The 19,761-nt window shown below is 77.5% G+C and overlaps 1 protein-coding gene across 1 annotated transcript in view; it reads right to left on the reverse strand.

Annotated features, from left to right (window-relative positions):
* The window catches only part of MINK1 (misshapen like kinase 1), a 57,598-nt gene that overhangs the window by 17,475 nt on the left and 20,362 nt on the right, over positions 1-19,761 (reverse strand). Inside the window, 3 exon segments of the mRNA XM_065417354.1 lie at positions 17,312-17,457; positions 19,250-19,323; positions 19,325-19,421. Coding sequence (XP_065273426.1) covers positions 17,312-17,457; positions 19,250-19,323; positions 19,325-19,421 — 317 coding nt within the window.

The following is a 19,761-nucleotide window of genomic DNA, read 5'->3' on the forward strand; positions in this document are numbered from 1 at the left end:
GAGATGGTGGTGAGCAGGTTGAGCCCTGTGGGGGGCCGGCAGTGGGGCGCTGGGGGTCACAGGGCCGTGGGGGGCTGGCCGTGGGGCGCTGGGGGTCACAGGGCCATGGGGGGCTTACCCGAGATGGTGGTGAGCAGGTTGAGCCCTGTGGGGGGCCGGCAGTGGGGCGCTGGGGGTCACAGGGCTGTGGGAGGCTGGCCGTGGGGCGCTGGGGGTCACAGGGCCGTGGGGCTGGCCGTGGGGGGCTTACCCGAGATGGTGGTGAGCAGGTTGAGCCCTGTGGGGGGCCGGCAGTGGGGCGCTGGGGGTCACAGGGCCGTGGGGGGCTGGCCGTGGGGCGCTGGGGGTCACAGGGCCGTGGGAGGCTGGCCGTGGGGCGCTGGGGGTCACAGGGCCGTGGGGGGCTGGCCGTGGGGCGCTGGGGGTCACAGGGCCGTGGGGCTGGCCGTGGGGGGCTTACCCGAGATGGTGGTGAGCAGGTTGAGCCCTGTGGGGGGCCGGCAGTGGGGCGCTGGGGGTCACAGGGCCGTGGGGGGCTGGCCGTGGGGCGCTGGGGGTCACAGGGCCATGGGGGGCTTACCCGAGATGGTGGTGAGCAGGTTGAGCCCTGTGGGGGGCCGGCAGTGGGGCGCTGGGGGTCACAGGGCTGTGGGAGGCTGGCCGTGGGGCGCTGGGGGTCACAGGGCCGTGGGGCTGGCCGTGGGGGGCTTACCCGAGATGGTGGTGAGCAGGTTGAGCCCTGTGGGGGGCCGGCAGTGGGGCGCTGGGGGTCACAGGGCCGTGGGGGGCTGGCCGTGGGGCGCTGGGGGTCACAGGGCCGTGGGGGGCTGGCCGTGGGGCGCTGGGGGTCACAGGGCCGTGGGGCTGGCCGTGGGGGGCTTACCCGAGATGGTGGTGAGCAGGTTGAGCCTTGTGGGGGGCCGGCAGTGGGGCGCTGGGGGTCACAGGGCCGTGGGGGGCTGGCCGTGGGGCGCTGGGGGTCACAGGGCCATGGGGGGCTTACCCGAGATGGTGGTGAGCAGGTTGAGCCCTGTGGGGGGCCGGCAGTGGGGCGCTGGGGGTCACAGGGCTGTGGGAGGCTGGCCGTGGGGCGCTGGGGGTCACAGGGCCGTGGGGCTGGCCGTGGGGGGCTTACCCGAGATGGTGGTGAGCAGGTTGAGCCCTGTGGGGGGCCGGCAGTGGGGCGCTGGGGGTCACAGGGCCGTGGGGGGCTGGCCGTGGGGCGCTGGGGGTCACAGGGCCGTGGGAGGCTGGCCGTGGGGCGCTGGGGGTCACAGGGCCGTGGGGGGCTGGCCGTGGGGCGCTGGGGGTCACAGGGCCGTGGGGCTGGCCGTGGGGGGCTTACCCGAGATGGTGGTGAGCAGGTTGAGCCCTGTGGGGGGCCGGCAGTGGGGCGCTGGGGGTCACAGGGCCGTGGGGGGCTGGCCGTGGGGCGCTGGGGGTCACAGGGCCATGGGGGGCTTACCCGAGATGGTGGTGAGCAGGTTGAGCCCTGTGGGGGGCCGGCAGTGGGGCGCTGGGGGTCACAGGGCTGTGGGAGGCTGGCCGTGGGGCGCTGGGGGTCACAGGGCCGTGGGGCTGGCCGTGGGGGGCTTACCCGAGATGGTGGTGAGCAGGTTGAGCCCTGTGGGGGGCCGGCAGTGGGGCGCTGGGGGTCACAGGGCCGTGGGGGGCTGGCCGTGGGGCGCTGGGGGTCACAGGGCCGTGGGAGGCTGGCCGTGGGGCGCTGGGGGTCACAGGGCCGTGGGGGGCTGGCCGTGGGGCGCTGGGGGTCACAGGGCCGTGGGGCTGGCCGTGGGGGGCTTACCCGAGATGGTGGTGAGCAGGTTGAGCCCTGTGGGGGGCCGGCAGTGGGGCGCTGGGGGTCACAGGGCCGTGGGGGGCTGGCCGTGGGGCGCTGGGGGTCACAGGGCCGTGGGGCTGGCCGTGGGGGGCTTACCCGAGATGGTGGTGAGCAGGTTGAGCCCTGTGGGGGGCCGGCAGTGGGGCGCTGGGGGTCACAGGGCCGTGGGGGGCTGGCCGTGGGGCGCTGGGGGTCACAGGGCCGTGGGGCTGGCCGTGGGGGGCTTACCCGAGATGGTGGTGAGCAGGTTGAGCCCTGTGGGGGGCCGGCAGTGGGGCGCTGGGGGTCACAGGGCCGTGGGGGGCTGGCCGTGGGGCGCTGGGGGTCACAGGGCCGTGGGGGGCTGGCCGTGGGGCGCTGGGGGTCACAGGGCCGTGGGGCTGGCCGTGGGGGGCTTACCCGAGATGGTGGTGAGCAGGTTGAGCCCTGTGGGGGGCCGGCAGTGGGGCGCTGGGGGTCACAGGGCCGTGGGGGGCTGGCCGTGGGGCGCTGGGGGTCACAGGGCCGTGGGGCTGGCCGTGGGGGGCTTACCCGAGATGGTGGTGAGCAGGTTGAGCCCTGTGGGGGGCCGGCAGTGGGGCGCTGGGGGTCACAGGGCCGTGGGGGGCTGGCCGTGGGGCGCTGGGGGTCACAGGGCCGTGGGGGGCTGGCCGTGGGGCGCTGGGGGTCACAGGGCCGTGGGGCTGGCCGTGGGGGGCTTACCCGAGATGGTGGTGAGCAGGTTGAGCCCTGTGGGGGGCCGGCAGTGGGGCGCTGGGGGTCACAGGGCTGTGGGAGGCTGGCCGTGGGGCGCTGGGGGTCACAGGGCCGTGGGGCTGGCCGTGGGGGGCTTACCCGAGATGGTGGTGAGCAGGTTGAGCCCTGTGGGGGGCCGGCAGTGGGGCGCTGGGGGTCACAGGGCCGTGGGGGGCTGGCCGTGGGGCGCTGGGGGTCACAGGGCCGTGGGGGGCCGGCCGTGGGGCGCTGGGGGTCACAGGGCCGTGGGGCTGGCCGTGGGGCGCTGGGGGTCACAGGGCCGTGGGGCTGGCCGTGGGGGGCTTACCCGAGATGGTGGTGAGCAGGTTGAGCCCTGTGGGGGGCCGGCAGTGGGGCGCTGGGGGTCACAGGGCCGTGGGGGGCTGGCCGTGGGGCGCTGGGGGTCACAGGGCCGTGGGGGGCTGGCCGTGGGGGGCTTACCCGAGATGGTGGTGAGCAGGTTGAGCCCTGTGGGGGGCCGGCAGTGGGGCGCTGGGGGTCACAGGGCCGTGGGGGGCCGGCCGTGGGGCGCTGGGGGTCACAGGGCCGTGGGGCTGGCCGTGGGGGGCTTACCCGAGATGGTGGTGAGCAGGTTGAGCCCTGTGGGGGGCCGGCAGTGGGGCGCTGGGGGTCACAGGGCCGTGGGGGGCCGGCAGTGGGGCGCTGGGGGTCACAGGGCCGTGGGAGGCTGGCCGTGGGGCGCTGGGGGTCACAGGGCCGTGGGGGGCCGGCCGTGGGGGGCTTACCCGAGATGGTGGTGAGCAGGTTGAGCCCTGTGGGGGGCCGGCAGTGGGGCGCTGGGGGTCACAGGGCCGTGGGGGGCCGGCCGTGGGGCGCTGGGGGTCACAGGGCCGTGGGGCTGGCCGTGGGGGGCTTACCCGAGATGGTGGTGAGCAGGTTGAGCCCTGTGGGGGGCCGGCAGTGGGGCGCTGGGGGTCACAGGGCCGTGGGGGGCCGGCCGTGGGGCGCTGGGGGTCACAGGGCCGTGGGGCTGGCCGTGGGGGGCTTACCCGAGATGGTGGTGAGCAGGTTGAGCCCTGTGGGGGGCCGGCAGTGGGGCGCTGGGGGTCACAGGGCCGTGGGGGGCTGGCCGTGGGGCGCTGGGGGTCACAGGGCCGTGGGGGGCTGGCCGTGGGGCGCTGGGGGTCACAGGGCCGTGGGGGGCTGGCCGTGGGGCGCTGGGGGTCACAGGGCCGTGGGGCTGGCCGTGGGGGGCTTACCCGAGATGGTGGTGAGCAGGTTGAGCCCTGTGGGGGGCCGGCAGTGGGGCGCTGGGGGTCACAGGGCCGTGGGGGGCTGGCCGTGGGGCGCTGGGGGTCACAGGGCCGTGGGGCTGGCCGTGGGGGGCTTACCCGAGATGGTGGTGAGCAGGTTGAGCCCTGTGGGGGGCCGGCAGTGGGGCGCTGGGGGTCACAGGGCCGTGGGGGGGCTGGCCGTGGGGCGCTGGGGGTCACAGGGCCGTGGGGGGCTGGCCGTGGGGCGCTGGGGGTCACAGGGCCGTGGGGCTGGCCGTGGGGGGCTTACCCGAGATGGTGGTGAGCAGGTTGAGCCCTGTGGGGGGCCGGCAGTGGGGCGCTGGGGGTCACAGGGCCGTGGGGGGCCGGCCGTGGGGCGCTGGGGGTCACAGGGCCGTGGGGCTGGCCGTGGGGGGCTTACCCGAGATGGTGGTGAGCAGGTTGAGCCCTGTGGGGGGCCGGCAGTGGGGCGCTGGGGGGTCACAGGGCCGTGGGGGGCCGGCAGTGGGGCGCTGGGGGTCACAGGGCCGTGGGAGGCTGGCCGTGGGGCGCTGGGGGTCACAGGGCCGTGGGGGGCCGGCCGTGGGGCGCTGGGGGTCACAGGGCCGTGGGGCTGGCCGTGGGGCGCTGGGGGTCACAGGGCCGTGGGGCTGGCCGTGGGGGGCTTACCCGAGATGGTGGTGAGCAGGTTGAGCCCTGTGGGGGGCCGGCAGTGGGGCGCTGGGGGTCACAGGGCCGTGGGGGGCTGGCCGTGGGGCGCTGGGGGTCACAGGGCCGTGGGGGGCTGGCCGTGGGGCGCTGGGGGTCACAGGGCCGTGGGGCTGGCCGTGGGGGGCTTACCCGAGATGGTGGTGAGCAGGTTGAGCCCTGTGGGGGGCCGGCAGTGGGGCGCTGGGGGTCACAGGGCCGTGGGGGGCCGGCCGTGGGGCGCTGGGGGTCACAGGGCTGTGGGGCTGGCCGTGGGGGGCTTACCCGAGATGGTGGTGAGCAGGTTGAGCCCTGTGGGGGGCCGGCAGTGGGGCGCTGGGGGTCACAGGGCCGTGGGGGGCCGGCAGTGGGGCGCTGGGGGTCACAGGGCCGTGGGGGGCCAGCCGTGGGGCGCTGGGGGTCACAGGGCTGTGGGGCTGGCCGTGGGGGGCTTACCCGAGATGGTGGTGAGCAGGTTGAGCCCTGTGGGGGGCCGGCAGTGGGGCGCTGAGGGTCACAGGGCCGTGGGGGGCCGGCCGTGGGGCGCTGGGGGTCACAGGGCCGTGGGGCTGGCCGTGGGGGGCTTACCCGAGATGGTGGTGAGCAGGTTGAGCCCTGTGGGGGGCCGGCAGTGGGGCGCTGGGGGTCACAGGGCCGTGGGGGGCCGGCAGTGGGGCGCTGGGGGTCACAGGGCCGTGGGAGGCTGGCCGTGGGGCGCTGGGGGTCACAGGGCCGTGGGGGGCCGGCCGTGGGGCGCTGGGGGTCACAGGGCCGTGGGGCTGGCCGTGGGGGGCTTACCCGAGATGGTGGTGAGCAGGTTGAGCCCTGTGGGGGGCCGGCAGTGGGGCGCTGGGGGTCACAGGGCCGTGGGGGGCTGGCCGTGGGGCGCTGGGGGTCACAGGGCCGTGGGGGGCTGGCCGTGGGGCGCTGGGGGTCACAGGGCCGTGGGGCTGGCCGTGGGGGGCTGGGGGTCACAGGGCCATGGGGGGCTTACCCGAGATGGTGGTGAGCAGGTTGAGCCCTGTGGGGGGCCGGCAGTGGGGCGCTGGGGGTCACAGGGCTGTGGGAGGCTGGCCGTGGGGCGCTGGGGGTCACAGGGCCGTGGGGCTGGCCGTGGGGGGCTTACCCGAGATGGTGGTGAGCAGGTTGAGCCCTGTGGGGGGCCGGCAGTGGGGCGCTGGGGGTCACAGGGCCGTGGGGGGCTGGCCGTGGGGCGCTGGGGGTCACAGGGCCATGGGGGGCTTACCCGAGATGGTGGTGAGCAGGTTGAGCCCTGTGGGGGGCCGGCAGTGGGGCGCTGGGGGTCACAGGGCTGTGGGAGGCTGGCCGTGGGGCGCTGGGGGTCACAGGGCCGTGGGGCTGGCCGTGGGGGGCTTACCCGAGATGGTGGTGAGCAGGTTGAGCCCTGTGGGGGGCCGGCAGTGGGGCGCTGGGGGTCACAGGGCCGTGGGGGGCTGGCCGTGGGGCGCTGGGGGTCACAGGGCCGTGGGAGGCTGACCGTGGGGCGCTGGGGGTCACAGGGCCGTGGGGGGCTGGCCGTGGGGCGCTGGGGGTCACAGGGCCGTGGGGCTGGCCGTGGGGGGCTTACCCGAGATGGTGGTGAGCAGGTTGAGCCCTGTGGGGGGCCGGCAGTGGGGCGCTGGGGGTCACAGGGCCGTGGGGGGCTGGCCGTGGGGCGCTGGGGGTCACAGGGCCATGGGGGGCTTACCCGAGATGGTGGTGAGCAGGTTGAGCCCTGTGGGGGGCCGGCAGTGGGGCGCTGGGGGTCACAGGGCTGTGGGAGGCTGGCCGTGGGGGCGCTGGGGGTCACAGGGCCGTGGGGCTGGCCGTGGGGGGCTTACCCGAGATGGTGGTGAGCAGGTTGAGCCCTGTGGGGGGCCGGCAGTGGGGCGCTGGGGGTCACAGGGCCGTGGGGGGCTGGCCGTGGGGCGCTGGGGGTCACAGGGCCGTGGGAGGCTGGCCGTGGGGCGCTGGGGGTCACAGGGCCGTGGGGGGCTGGCCGTGGGGCGCTGGGGGTCACAGGGCCGTGGGGCTGGCCGTGGGGGGCTTACCCGAGATGGTGGTGAGCAGGTTGAGCCCTGGGGGGGCCGGCAGTGGGGCGCTGGGGGTCACAGGGCCGTGGGGGGCTGGCCGTGGGGCGCTGGGGGTCACAGGGCCATGGGGGGCTTACCCGAGATGGTGGTGAGCAGGTTGAGCCCTGTGGGGGGCCGGCAGTGGGGCGCTGGGGGTCACAGGGCTGTGGGAGGCTGGCCGTGGGGCGCTGGGGGTCACAGGGCCGTGGGGCTGGCCGTGGGGGGCTTACCCGAGATGGTGGTGAGCAGGTTGAGCCCTGTGGGGGGGCCGGCAGTGGGGCGCTGGGGGTCACAGGGCCGTGGGGGGCTGGCCGTGGGGCGCTGGGGGTCACAGGGCCGTGGGAGGCTGGCCGTGGGGCGCTGGGGGTCACAGGGCCGTGGGGGGCTGGCCGTGGGGCGCTGGGGGTCACAGGGCCGTGGGGCTGGCCGTGGGGGGCTTACCCGAGATGGTGGTGAGCAGGTTGAGCCCTGTGGGGGGCCGGCAGTGGGGCGCTGGGGGTCACAGGGCCGTGGGGGGCTGGCCGTGGGGCGCTGGGGGTCACAGGGCCGTGGGGCTGGCCGTGGGAGGCTTACCCGAGATGGTGGTGAGCAGGTTGAGCCCTGTGGGGGGGCCGGCAGTGGGGCGCTGGGGGTCACAGGGCCGTGGGGGGCTGGCCGTGGGGCGCTGGGGGTCACAGGGCCGTGGGGCTGGCCGTGGGGGGCTTACCCGAGATGGTGGTGAGCAGGTTGAGCCCTGTGGGGGGGCCGGCAGTGGGGGCGCTGGGGGGTCACAGGGCCGTGGGGGGCTGGCCGTGGGGCGCTGGGGGTCACAGGGCCGTGGGGGGCTGGCCGTGGGGCGCTGGGGGTCACAGGGCCGTGGGGGGCTGGCCGTGGGGCGCTGGGGGTCACAGGGCCGTGGGGCTGGCCGTGGGGGGCTTACCCGAGATGGTGGTGAGCAGGTTGAGCCCTGTGGGGGGCCGGCAGTGGGGCGCTGGGGGTCACAGGGCCGTGGGGGGCTGGCCGTGGGGCGCTGGGGGTCACAGGGCCGTGGGGCTGGCCGTGGGGGGCTTACCCGAGATGGTGGTGAGCAGGTTGAGCCCTGTGGGGGGCTGGCCGTGGGGCGCTGGGGGTCACAGGGCCGTGGGGGGCTGGCCGTGGGGCGCTGGGGGTCACAGGGCCGTGGGGGGCTGGCCGTGGGGCGCTGGGGGTCACAGGGCCGTGGGGCTGGCCGTGGGGGGCTTACCCGAGATGGTGGTGAGCAGGTTGAGCCCTGTGGGGGGCCGGCAGTGGGGCGCTGGGGGTCACAGGGCCGTGGGGGGCCGGCCGTGGGGCGCTGGGGGTCACAGGGCCGTGGGGCTGGCCGTGGGGGGCTTACCCGAGATGGTGGTGAGCAGGTTGAGCCCTGTGGGGGGGCCGGCAGTGGGGCGCTGGGGGTCACAGGGCCGTGGGGGGCCGGCAGTGGGGCGCTGGGGGTCACAGGGCCGTGGGAGGCTGGCCGTGGGGCGCTGGGGGTCACAGGGCCGTGGGGGGCCGGCCGTGGGGCGCTGGGGGTCACAGGGCCGTGGGGCTGGCCGTGGGGCGCTGGGGGTCACAGGGCCGTGGGGCTGGCCGTGGGGGGCTTACCCGAGATGGTGGTGAGCAGGTTGAGCCCTGTGGGGGGCCGGCAGTGGGGCGCTGGGGGTCACAGGGCCGTGGGGGGCTGGCCGTGGGGCGCTGGGGGTCACAGGGCCGTGGGGGGCTGGCCGTGGGGCGCTGGGGGTCACAGGGCCGTGGGGCTGGCCGTGGGGGGCTTACCCGAGATGGTGGTGAGCAGGTTGAGCCCTGTGGGGGGCCGGCAGTGGGGCGCTGGGGGTCACAGGGCCGTGGGGGGCCGGCCGTGGGGCGCTGGGGGTCACAGGGCCGTGGGGCTGGCCGTGGGGGGCTTACCCGAGATGGTGGTGAGCAGGTTGAGCCCTGTGGGGGGCCGGCAGTGGGGCGCTGGGGGTCACAGGGCCGTGGGGGGCCGGCAGTGGGGCGCTGGGGGTCACAGGGCCGTGGGAGGCTGGCCGTGGGGCGCTGGGGGTCACAGGGCCGTGGGGGGCCGGCCGTAGGGCGCTGGGGGTCACAGGGCCGTGGGGCTGGCCGTGGGGGGCTTACCCGAGATGGTGGTGAGCAGGTTGAGCCCTGTGGGGGGCCGGCAGTGGGGCGCTGGGGGTCACAGGGCCGTGGGGGGCCGGCCGTGGGGCGCTGGGGGTCACAGGGCCGTGGGGCTGGCCGTGGGGGGCTTACCCGAGATGGTGGTGAGCAGGTTGAGCCCTGTGGGGGGCCGGCAGTGGGGCGCTGGGGGTCACAGGGCCGTGGGGGGCCGGCCGTGGGGCGCTGGGGGTCACAGGGCCGTGGGGCTGGCCGTGGGGGGCTTACCCGAGATGGTGGTGAGCAGGTTGAGCCCTGTGGGGGGCCGGCAGTGGGGCGCTGGGGGTCACAGGGCCGTGGGGGGCTGGCCGTGGGGCGCTGGGGGTCACAGGGCCGTGGGGGGCTGGCCGTGGGGCGCTGGGGGTCACAGGGCCGTGGGGGGCTGGCCGTGGGGCGCTGGGGGTCACAGGGCCGTGGGGCCGGCCGTGGGGGGCTTACCCGAGATGGTGGTGAGCAGGTTGAGCCCTGTGGGGGGCCGGCAGTGGGGCGCTGGGGGTCACAGGGCCGTGGGGGGCTGGCCGTGGGGCGCTGGGGGTCACAGGGCCGTGGGGCTGGCCGTGGGGGGCTTACCCGAGATGGTGGTGAGCAGGTTGAGCCCTGTGGGGGGCCGGCAGTGGGGCGCTGGGGGTCACAGGGCCGTGGGGGGCTGGCCGTGGGGCGCTGGGGGTCACAGGGCCGTGGGGGGCTGGCCGTGGGGCGCTGGGGGTCACAGGGCCGTGGGGCTGGCCGTGGGGGGCTTACCCGAGATGGTGGTGAGCAGGTTGAGCCCTGTGGGGGGCCGGCAGTGGGGCGCTGGGGGTCACAGGGCCGTGGGGGGCCGGCCGTGGGGCGCTGGGGGTCACAGGGCCGTGGGGCTGGCCGTGGGGGGCTTACCCGAGATGGTGGTGAGCAGGTTGAGCCCTGTGGGGGGCCGGCAGTGGGGCGCTGGGGGTCACAGGGCCGTGGGGGGCCGGCAGTGGGGCGCTGGGGGTCACAGGGCCGTGGGAGGCCGGCCGTGGGGCGCTGGGGGTCACAGGGCCGTGGGGGGCCGGCCGTGGGGCGCTGGGGGTCACAGGGCCGTGGGGCTGGCCGTGGGGCGCTGGGGGTCACAGGGCCGTGGGGCTGGCCGTGGGGGGCTTACCCGAGATGGTGGTGAGCAGGTTGAGCCCTGTGGGGGGCCGGCAGTGGGGCGCTGGGGGTCACAGGGCCGTGGGGGGCTGGCCGTGGGGCGCTGGGGGTCACAGGGCCGTGGGGGGCTGGCCGTGGGGCGCTGGGGGTCACAGGGCCGTGGGGCTGGCCGTGGGGGGCTTACCCGAGATGGTGGTGAGCAGGTTGAGCCCTGTGGGGGGCCGGCAGTGGGGCGCTGGGGGTCACAGGGCCGTGGGGGGCCGGCCGTGGGGCGCTGGGGGTCACAGGGCTGTGGGGCTGGCCGTGGGGGGCTTACCCGAGATGGTGGTGAGCAGGTTGAGCCCTGTGGGGGGCCGGCAGTGGGGCGCTGGGGGTCACAGGGCCGTGGGAGGCTGGCCGTGGGGCGCTGGGGGTCACAGGGCCGTGGGGGGCCGGCCGTGGGGCGCTGGGGGTCACAGGGCCGTGGGGCTGGCCGTGGGGGGCTTACCCGAGATGGTGGTGAGCAGGTTGAGCCCTGTGGGGGGCCGGCAGTGGGGCGCTGGGGGTCACAGGGCCGTGGGGGGCCGGCCGTGGGGCGCTGGGGGTCACAGGGCCGTGGGGCTGGCCGTGGGGGGCTTACCCGAGATGGTGGTGAGCAGGTTGAGCCCTGTGGGGGGCCGGCAGTGGGGCGCTGGGGGTCACAGGGCCGTGGGGGGCCGGCAGTGGGGCGCTGGGGGTCACAGGGCCGTGGGAGGCTGGCCGTGGGGCGCTGGGGGTCACAGGGCCGTGGGGGGCCGGCCGTGGGGCGCTGGGGGTCACAGGGCCGTGGGGCTGGCCGTGGGGGGCTTACCCGAGATGGTGGTGAGCAGGTTGAGCCCTGTGGGGGGCCGGCAGTGGGGCGCTGGGGGTCACAGGGCCGTGGGGGGCTGGCCGTGGGGCGCTGGGGGTCACAGGGCCGTGGGGGGCTGGCCGTGGGGCGCTGGGGGTCACAGGGCCGTGGGGCTGGCCGTGGGGGGCTTACCCGAGATGGTGGTGAGCAGGTTGAGCCCTGTGGGGGGCCGGCAGTGGGGCGCTGGGGGTCACAGGGCCGTGGGGGGCTGGCCGTGGGGCGCTGGGGGTCACAGGGCCATGGGGGGCTTACCCGAGATGGTGGTGAGCAGGTTGAGCCCTGTGGGGGGCCGGCAGTGGGGCGCTGGGGGTCACAGGGCCGTGGGGGGCCGGCAGTGGGGCGCTGGGGGTCACAGGGCCGTGGGAGGCTGGCCGTGGGGCGCTGGGGGTCACAGGGCCGTGGGGGGCTGGCCGTGGGGCGCTGGGGGTCACAGGGCCGTGGGGCTGGCCGTGGGGGGCTTACCCGAGATGGTGGTGAGCAGGTTAAGCCCTGTGGGGGGCCGGCAGTGGGGCGCTGGGGGTCACAGGGCCGTGGGGGGCTGGCCGTGGGGCGCTGGGGGTCACAGGGCCGTGGGGCTGGCCGTGGGGGGCTTACCCGAGATGGTGGTGAGCAGGTTGAGCCCTGTGGGGGGCCGGCAGTGGGGCGCTGGGGGTCACAGGGCCGTGGGGGGCCGGCAGTGGGGCGCTGGGGGTCACAGGGCCGTGGGAGGCTGGCCGTGGGGCGCTGGGGGTCACAGGGCCGTGGGGGGCCGGCCGTGGGGCGCTGGGGGTCACAGGGCCGTGGGGCTGGCCGTGGGGCGCTGGGGGTCACAGGGCCGTGGGGCTGGCCGTGGGGGGCTTACCCGAGATGGTGGTGAGCAGGTTGAGCCCTGTGGGGGGCCGGCAGTGGGGCGCTGGGGGTCACAGGGCCGTGGGGGGCTGGCCGTGGGGCGCTGGGGGTCACAGGGCCGTGGGGGGCTGGCCGTGGGGCGCTGGGGGTCACAGGGCCGTGGGGCTGGCCGTGGGGGGCTTACCCGAGATGGTGGTGAGCAGGTTGAGCCCTGTGGGGGGCCGGCAGTGGGGCGCTGGGGGTCACAGGGCCGTGGGGGGCCGGCCGTGGGGCGCTGGGGGTCACAGGGCTGTGGGGCTGGCCGTGGGGGGCTTACCCGAGATGGTGGTGAGCAGGTTGAGCCCTGTGGGGGGCCGGCAGTGGGGCGCTGGGGGTCACAGGGCCGTGGGAGGCTGGCCGTGGGGCGCTGGGGGTCACAGGGCCGTGGGGGGCCGGCCGTGGGGCGCTGGGGGTCACAGGGCCGTGGGGCTGGCCGTGGGGGGCTTACCCGAGATGGTGGTGAGCAGGTTGAGCCCTGTGGGGGGCCGGCAGTGGGGCGCTGGGGGTCACAGGGCCGTGGGGGGCCGGCCGTGGGGCGCTGGGGGTCACAGGGCCGTGGGGCTGGCCGTGGGGGGCTTACCCGAGATGGTGGTGAGCAGGTTGAGCCCTGTGGGGGGCCGGCAGTGGGGCGCTGGGGGTCACAGGGCCGTGGGGGGCCGGCAGTGGGGCGCTGGGGGTCACAGGGCCGTGGGAGGCTGGCCGTGGGGCGCTGGGGGTCACAGGGCCGTGGGGGGCCGGCCGTGGGGCGCTGGGGGTCACAGGGCCGTGGGGCTGGCCGTGGGGGGCTTACCCGAGATGGTGGTGAGCAGGTTGAGCCCTGTGGGGGGCCGGCAGTGGGGCGCTGGGGGTCACAGGGCCGTGTGGGGCTGGCCTTGGGGCGCTGGGGGTCACAGGGCCGTGGGGCTGGCCGTGGGGGGCTTACCCGAGATGGTGGTGAGCAGGTTGAGCCCTGTGGGGGGCCGGCAGTGGGGCGCTGGGGGTCACAGGGCCGTGGGGGGCTGGCCGTGGGGCGCTGGGGGTCACAGGGCCATGGGGGGCTTACCCGAGATGGTGGTGAGCAGGTTGAGCCCTGTGGGGGGCCGGCAGTGGGGCGCTGGGGGTCACAGGGCCGTGGGGGGCCGGCAGTGGGGCGCTGGGGGTCACAGGGCCGTGGGAGGCTGGCCGTGGGGCGCTGGGGGTCACAGGGCCGTGGGGGGCTGGCCGTGGGGCGCTGGGGGTCACAGGGCCGTGGGGCTGGCCGTGGGGGGCTTACCCGAGATGGTGGTGAGCAGGTTAAGCCCTGTGGGGGGCCGGCAGTGGGGCGCTGGGGGTCACAGGGCCGTGGGGGGCTGGCCGTGGGGCGCTGGGGGTCACAGGGCCGTGGGGCTGGCCGTGGGGGGCTTACCCGAGATGGTGGTGAGCAGGTTAAGCCCTGTGGGGGGCCGGCAGTGGGGCGCTGGGGGTCACAGGGCCGTGGGGCTGGCCGTGGGGGGCTTACCCGAGATGGTGGTGAGCAGGTTGAGCCCTGTGGGGGGCCGGCAGTGGGGCGCTGGGGGTCACAGGGCCGTGGGGGGCCGGCAGTGGGGCGCTGGGGGTCACAGGGCCGTGGGAGGCTGGCCGTGGGGCGCTGGGGGTCACAGGGCCGTGGGGGGCCGGCCGTGGGGCGCTGGGGGTCACAGGGCCGTGGGGCTGGCCGTGGGGCGCTGGGGGTCACAGGGCCGTGGGGCTGGCCGTGGGGGGCTTACCCGAGATGGTGGTGAGCAGGTTGAGCCCTGTGGGGGGCCGGCAGTGGGGCGCTGGGGGTCACAGGGCCGTGGGGGGCTGGCCGTGGGGCGCTGGGGGTCACAGGGCCGTGGGGGGCTGGCCGTGGGGCGCTGGGGGTCACAGGGCCGTGGGGCTGGCCGTGGGGGGCTTACCCGAGATGGTGGTGAGCAGGTTGAGCCCTGTGGGGGGCCGGCAGTGGGGCGCTGGGGGTCACAGGGCCGTGGGGGGCCGGCAGTGGGGCGCTGGGGGTCACAGGGCCGTGGGAGGCTGGCCGTGGGGCGCTGGGGGTCACAGGGCCGTGGGGGGCTGGCCGTGGGGCGCTGGGGGTCACAGGGCCGTGGGGCTGGCCGTGGGGGGCTTACCCGAGATGGTGGTGAGCAGGTTAAGCCCTGTGGGGGGCCGGCAGTGGGGCGCTGGGGGTCACAGGGCCGTGGGGGGCTGGCCGTGGGGCGCTGGGGGTCACAGGGCCGTGGGGCTGGCCGTGGGGGGCTTACCCGAGATGGTGGTGAGCAGGTTGAGCCCTGTGGGGGGCCGGCAGTGGGGCGCTGGGGGTCACAGGGCCGTGGGGGGCCGGCAGTGGGGCGCTGGGGGTCACAGGGCCGTGGGAGGCTGGCCGTGGGGCGCTGGGGGTCACAGGGCCGTGGGGGGCCGGCCGTGGGGCGCTGGGGGTCACAGGGCCGTGGGGCTGGCCGTGGGGCGCTGGGGGTCACAGGGCCGTGGGGCTGGCCGTGGGGGGCTTACCCGAGATGGTGGTGAGCAGGTTGAGCCCTGTGGGGGGCCGGCAGTGGGGCGCTGGGGGTCACAGGGCCGTGGGGGGCTGGCCGTGGGGCGCTGGGGGTCACAGGGCCGTGGGGGGCTGGCCGTGGGGCGCTGGGGGTCACAGGGCCGTGGGGCTGGCCGTGGGGGGCTTACCCGAGATGGTGGTGAGCAGGTTGAGCCCTGTGGGGGGCCGGCAGTGGGGCGCTGGGGGTCACAGGGCCGTGGGGGGCCGGCCGTGGGGCGCTGGGGGTCACAGGGCTGTGGGGCTGGCCGTGGGGGGCTTACCCGAGATGGTGGTGAGCAGGTTGAGCCCTGTGGGGGGCCGGCAGTGGGGCGCTGGGGGTCACAGGGCCGTGGGAGGCTGGCCGTGGGGCGCTGGGGGTCACAGGGCCGTGGGGGGCCGGCCGTGGGGCGCTGGGGGTCACAGGGCCGTGGGGCTGGCCGTGGGGGGCTTACCCGAGATGGTGGTGAGCAGGTTGAGCCCTGTGGGGGGCCGGCAGTGGGGCGCTGGGGGTCACAGGGCCGTGGGGGGCCGGCCGTGGGGCGCTGGGGGTCACAGGGCCGTGGGGCTGGCCGTGGGGGGCTTACCCGAGATGGTGGTGAGCAGGTTGAGCCCTGTGGGGGGCCGGCAGTGGGGCGCTGGGGGTCACAGGGCCGTGGGGGGCCGGCAGTGGGGCGCTGGGGGTCACAGGGCCGTGGGAGGCTGGCCGTGGGGCGCTGGGGGTCACAGGGCCGTGGGGGGCCGGCCGTGGGGCGCTGGGGGTCACAGGGCCGTGGGGCTGGCCGTGGGGGGCTTACCCGAGATGGTGGTGAGCAGGTTGAGCCCTGTGGGGGGCCGGCAGTGGGGCGCTGGGGGTCACAGGGCCGTGGGGGGCTGGCCGTGGGGCGCTGGGGGTCACAGGGCCGTGGGGGGCTGGCCGTGGGGCGCTGGGGGTCACAGGGCCGTGGGGCTGGCCGTGGGGGGCTTACCCGAGATGGTGGTGAGCAGGTTGAGCCCTGTGGGGGGCCGGCAGTGGGGCGCTGGGGGTCACAGGGCCGTGGGGGGCTGGCCGTGGGGCGCTGGGGGTCACAGGGCCATGGGGGGCTTACCCGAGATGGTGGTGAGCAGGTTGAGCCCTGTGGGGGGCCGGCAGTGGGGCGCTGGGGGTCACAGGGCCGTGGGGGGCCGGCAGTGGGGCGCTGGGGGTCACAGGGCCGTGGGAGGCTGGCCGTGGGGCGCTGGGGGTCACAGGGCCGTGGGGGGCTGGCCGTGGGGCGCTGGGGGTCACAGGGCCGTGGGGCTGGCCGTGGGGGGCTTACCCGAGATGGTGGTGAGCAGGTTAAGCCCTGTGGGGGGCTGGCAGTGGGGCGCTGGGGGTCACAGGGCCGTGGGGGGCTGGCCGTGGGGCGCTGGGGGTCACAGGGCCGTGGGGCTGGCCGTGGGGGGCTTACCCGAGATGGTGGTGAGCAGGTTGAGCCCTGTGGGGGGCCGGCAGTGGGGGGCCGGCAGTGGGGCGCTGGGGGTCACAGGGCCGTGGGGGGCCGGCCGTGGGGCGCTGGGGGTCACAGGGCCGTGGGGCTGGCCGTGGGGGGCTTACCCGAGATGGTGGTGAGCAGGTTAAGCCCTGTGGGGGGCTGGCAGTGGGGCGCTGGGGGTCACAGGGCCGTGGGGGGCTGGCCGTGGGGCGCTGGGGGTCACAGGGCCGTGGGGCTGGCCGTGGGGGGCTTACCCGAGATGGTGGTGAGCAGGTTGAGCCCTGTGGGGGGCCGGCAGTGGGGGGCCGGCAGTGGGGCGCTGGGGGTCACAGGGCCGTGGGGGGCCGGCCGTGGGGCGCTGGGGGTCACAGGGCCGTGGGGCTGGCCGTGGGGGGCTTACCCGAGATGGTGGTGAGCAGGTTGAGCCCTGTGGGGGGCCGGCAGTGGGGCGCTGGGGGTCACAGGGCCGTGGGGGGCTGGCCGTGGGGCGCTGGGGGTCACAGGGCCGTGGGGCTGGCCGTGGGGGGCTTACCCGAGATGGTGGTGAGCAGGTTGAGCCCTGTGGGGGGCCGGCAGTGGGGGGCCGGCAGTGGGGCGCTGGGGGTCACAGGGCCGTGGGGGGCCGGCCGTGGGGCGCTGGGGGTCACAGGGCCGTGGGGCTGGCCGTGGGGGGCTTACCCGAGATGGTGGTGAGCAGGTTGAGCCCTGTGGGGGGCCGGCAGTGGGGCGCTGGGGGTCACAGGGCCGTGGGGGGCTGGCCGTGGGGCGCTGGGGGTCACAGGGCCGTGGGGCTGGCCGTGGGGGGCTTACCCGAGATGGTGGTGAGCAGGTTGAGCCCTGTGGGGGGCCGGCAGTGGGGCGCTGGGGGTCACAGGGCCGTGGGGGGCTGGCCGTGGGGCGCTGGGGGTCACAGGGCCGTGGGGCTGGCCGTGGGGGGCTTACCCGAGATGGTGGTGAGCAGGTTGAGCCCTGTGGGGGGCCGGCAGTGGGGCGCTGGGGGTCACAGGGCCGTGGGGGGCTGGCCGTGGGGCGCTGGGGGTCACAGGGCCGTGGGGCTGGCCGTGGGGGGCTTACCCGAGATGGTGGTGAGCAGGTTGAGCCCTGTGGGGGGCCGGCAGTGGGGCGCTGGGGGTCACAGGGCCGTGGGGGGCTGGCCGTGGGGCGCTGGGGGTCACAGGGCCGTGGGGCTGGCCGTGGGGGGCTTACCCGAGATGGTGGTGAGCAGGTTGAGCCCTGTGGGGGGCCGGCAGTGCCGGGGGCCGGCAGTGGGGGCGCTGGGCACAGGGCCGTGGGGGGCCGGCCGTGGGGCGCTGGGGGTCACAGGGCCGTGGGGCTGGCCGTGGGGGGCTTACCCGAGATGGTGGTGAGCAGGTTGAGCCCTGTGGGGGGGCCGGCAGTGGGGCGCTGGGGGTCACAGGGCCGTGGGGGGCTGGCCGTGGGGCGCTGGGGGTCACAGGGCCGTGGGGCTGGCCGTGGGGGGCTTACCCGAGATGGTGGTGAGCAGGTTGAGCCCTGTGGGGGGCCGGCAGTGGGGCGCTGGGGGTCACAGGGCCGTGGGGGGCCGGCAGTGGGGCGCTGGGGGTCACAGGGCCGTGGGGGGCTGGCCGTGGGGCGCTGGGGGTCACAGGGCCGTGGGGCTGGCCGTGGGGGGCTTACCCGAGATGGTGGTGAGCAGGTTGAGCCCTGTGGGGGGCCGGCAGTGGGGCGCTGGGGGGTCACAGGGCCGTGGGGGGCTGGCCGTGGGGCGCTGGGGGTCACAGGGCCGTGGGGCTGGCCGTGGGGGGCTTACCCGAGATGGTGGTGAGCAGGTTGAGCCCCTCCAGCACGTCCATCTGCTGGAAGCGGCGGCGGCTGATGAGCCCGTAGACCCGGCCCTGCCCGCTGCGATCCAGGAGCATCAGCCCGTTCTCCGTCCCCACCCAGCAGGTTCACCCCCTAGGGCGGGGGACAGCCGTGAGACCCGCCCGCCCCACGGCGACCCACCCCCTCCTCCCCGCGGCCCGCCCCACGGCCCACCCCCCTGCTCCCTGCCTGGGGACCACCCCCCTCCTCCCTGTCTGCCCCACGGCGACCCCCGCCCCGCCCTGCCTGGGACCACCGCCCACCTCCTCCCCGCCCGCTCCGCCCCCACGGCGACCCACCCCTCCTCCCCGCGGCCCGCCCCACGGCCACCCACGGCCACCCCCTCCTCCCCGCAGCCCGCCCCACGGCCACCCCCCTGCTCCCCGCCCGCCGCCCACGGCCACCCCCTGCTCCCTGCCTGGGACCACCCCCTCCTCCGCCGCCCGCCCCACGGCCACCCACCCCCTCCTCTCCCGCCCCGCCCCACCGGCGACCCACGGCCACCCCCTGCTCCCCGCCCCGCCCCACGGCCACCCACGGCAACCCCCTGCTCCCCGCCCGCCCCACGGCCACCCACGGCCACCCCCTGCTCCCTGCCTGGGACCACCCTCTCCTCCCCGCCCGCCCCCACGGCCACCCACCCTCTCCTCCCCGCCCGCGCCCCGCCACGGCACCCACCCCCTCCTCCCCGCCCGCCCCACGGCCACCCCCTGCTCCCCGCCCGCCCCACGGCCACCCACGGCCACCCCCTGCTCCCTGCCTGGGGACCACCCCCCTCCTCCCTGTCTGCCCCACGGCCACCCCCTGCTCCCTGCCTGGGACCATCACCCCCTCCTCCCTGTCTGCCCCACGGCGACCCACCCTCTCCTCCCCCGCCCGCCCCACGGCCACCCACGGCCACCCCCTCCTCCCTGTCTGCCCCCCACGGCAACCCCCGCCCGCCCTGCCTGGGACCACCGCCACCTCTCCTCCCCGCCCGCCCCACGGCGACCCACCCTCTCCTCCCCCGCCCGCCCCACGGCCACCCACAGCCACCCCCTGCTCCCTGCCTGGGACCACCCCCTCCTCCCTGTCTGCCCCACGGCGACCCACCCCCTCCTCCCCGCTCCGCCCCAACGGCCACCCCCTGCTCCCTGCCTGGGACCACCCTCTCCTCCCCGCCCGCCCCACGGCGACCCACCCCCCTCCTCCCCCGCCCACCCCCACGGCCACCCACGGCCACCCCCTCCTCCCTGTCTGCCCCACGGCGACCCCCGCCCGCCCTGCCTGGGACCACCGCCACCTCCTCCCCGCCCGCCCCACGGCGACCCACCCCCTCCTCCCCGCCCGCCCCACGGCCACCCACGGCCACCCCCTCCTCCCTGTCTGCCCCACGGCGACCCCCGCCCGCCCTGCCTGGGACCACCGCCACCTCCTCCCCGCCCGCCCCCACGGCCACCCCACCCCCTCCTCCCCGCCCCGCCCCACGGCCACCCACGGCCACCCCCCTCCTCCCCTGTCTGCCCCACGGCAACCCCCCGCCCGCCCTGCCTGGGACCACCCCGCCACCTCCTCCCCGCCCGCCCCCACGGCGACCCACCCCCTCCTCTCCCCGCCCGCCCCACGGCCACCCACGGCCACCCCCCTGCTCCCTGCCTGGGACCACCCCCCTCCCTCCCCGCCCGCCCCACGGCGACCCCCGCCCGCCCTGCCTGGGACCACCCCCTCCTCCCTGTCTGCCCACGGCGACCCCCGCCCGCCCTGCCTGGGGACCACCGCCACCCTCCTCCCCGCCCCGCCCCATGGCAACCCCTCTCCTCCCCACCAGGCCCCACAGTGGCGGGGGTTGCCCCCCATCCAGCCTGGAACCCCCCGCCCCACCCCACACGGGTCTGGCCCCACTCACCCCCACAGGGCGGCGCACAGGATCTCCGAGTTGAAACGCTTCTTGTACTTGCGGATCTCGGGGGTGTCGCTGTGGGGCCCGCGTGTTCGTGGGGTTCACGTTCACCACCGAGCCCTTGCGCACCTCCAGCTGCAGCTGCTCCCAGCTGCCCGGGGGTCGGCCCCCACCAGCGCTGGGGAGAGAGGGGGGTCAGTGGCCGGGCTGCTCCCGCCCCCCCGGACTCCCCCCCAGCCCCTCTCCCCCCCCAGCCCGGAACCCTGCAGCGTGACACCCCCCAGCACCCTCCTGCAGCACAGCGCCCCCCCAAGCCGGCATCCCCCAGTGCCCCCCAAGCCTGCGCCCCCGCTCACCGGTGATGGGGATCGTGTCCCCGCTGCCCAGCGCCCCCCCCCCCAGCCCTCCGGCGCCCCCCCAGCCCGCGCCCCGCTCACCGGTGATGGGGATCGTGTCCCCCGCTGCCCAGCGCCCCCCCCCCCCAGCCCTCCAGCGCCCCCCCCCCCAGCCCGGCACCC

The sequence above is a fragment of the Emys orbicularis genome, chromosome 15 (assembly GCF_028017835.1).
Source record: "Emys orbicularis isolate rEmyOrb1 chromosome 15, rEmyOrb1.hap1, whole genome shotgun sequence".
In the NCBI taxonomy this organism is placed as follows: Eukaryota; Metazoa; Chordata; order Testudines; family Emydidae; genus Emys; species Emys orbicularis.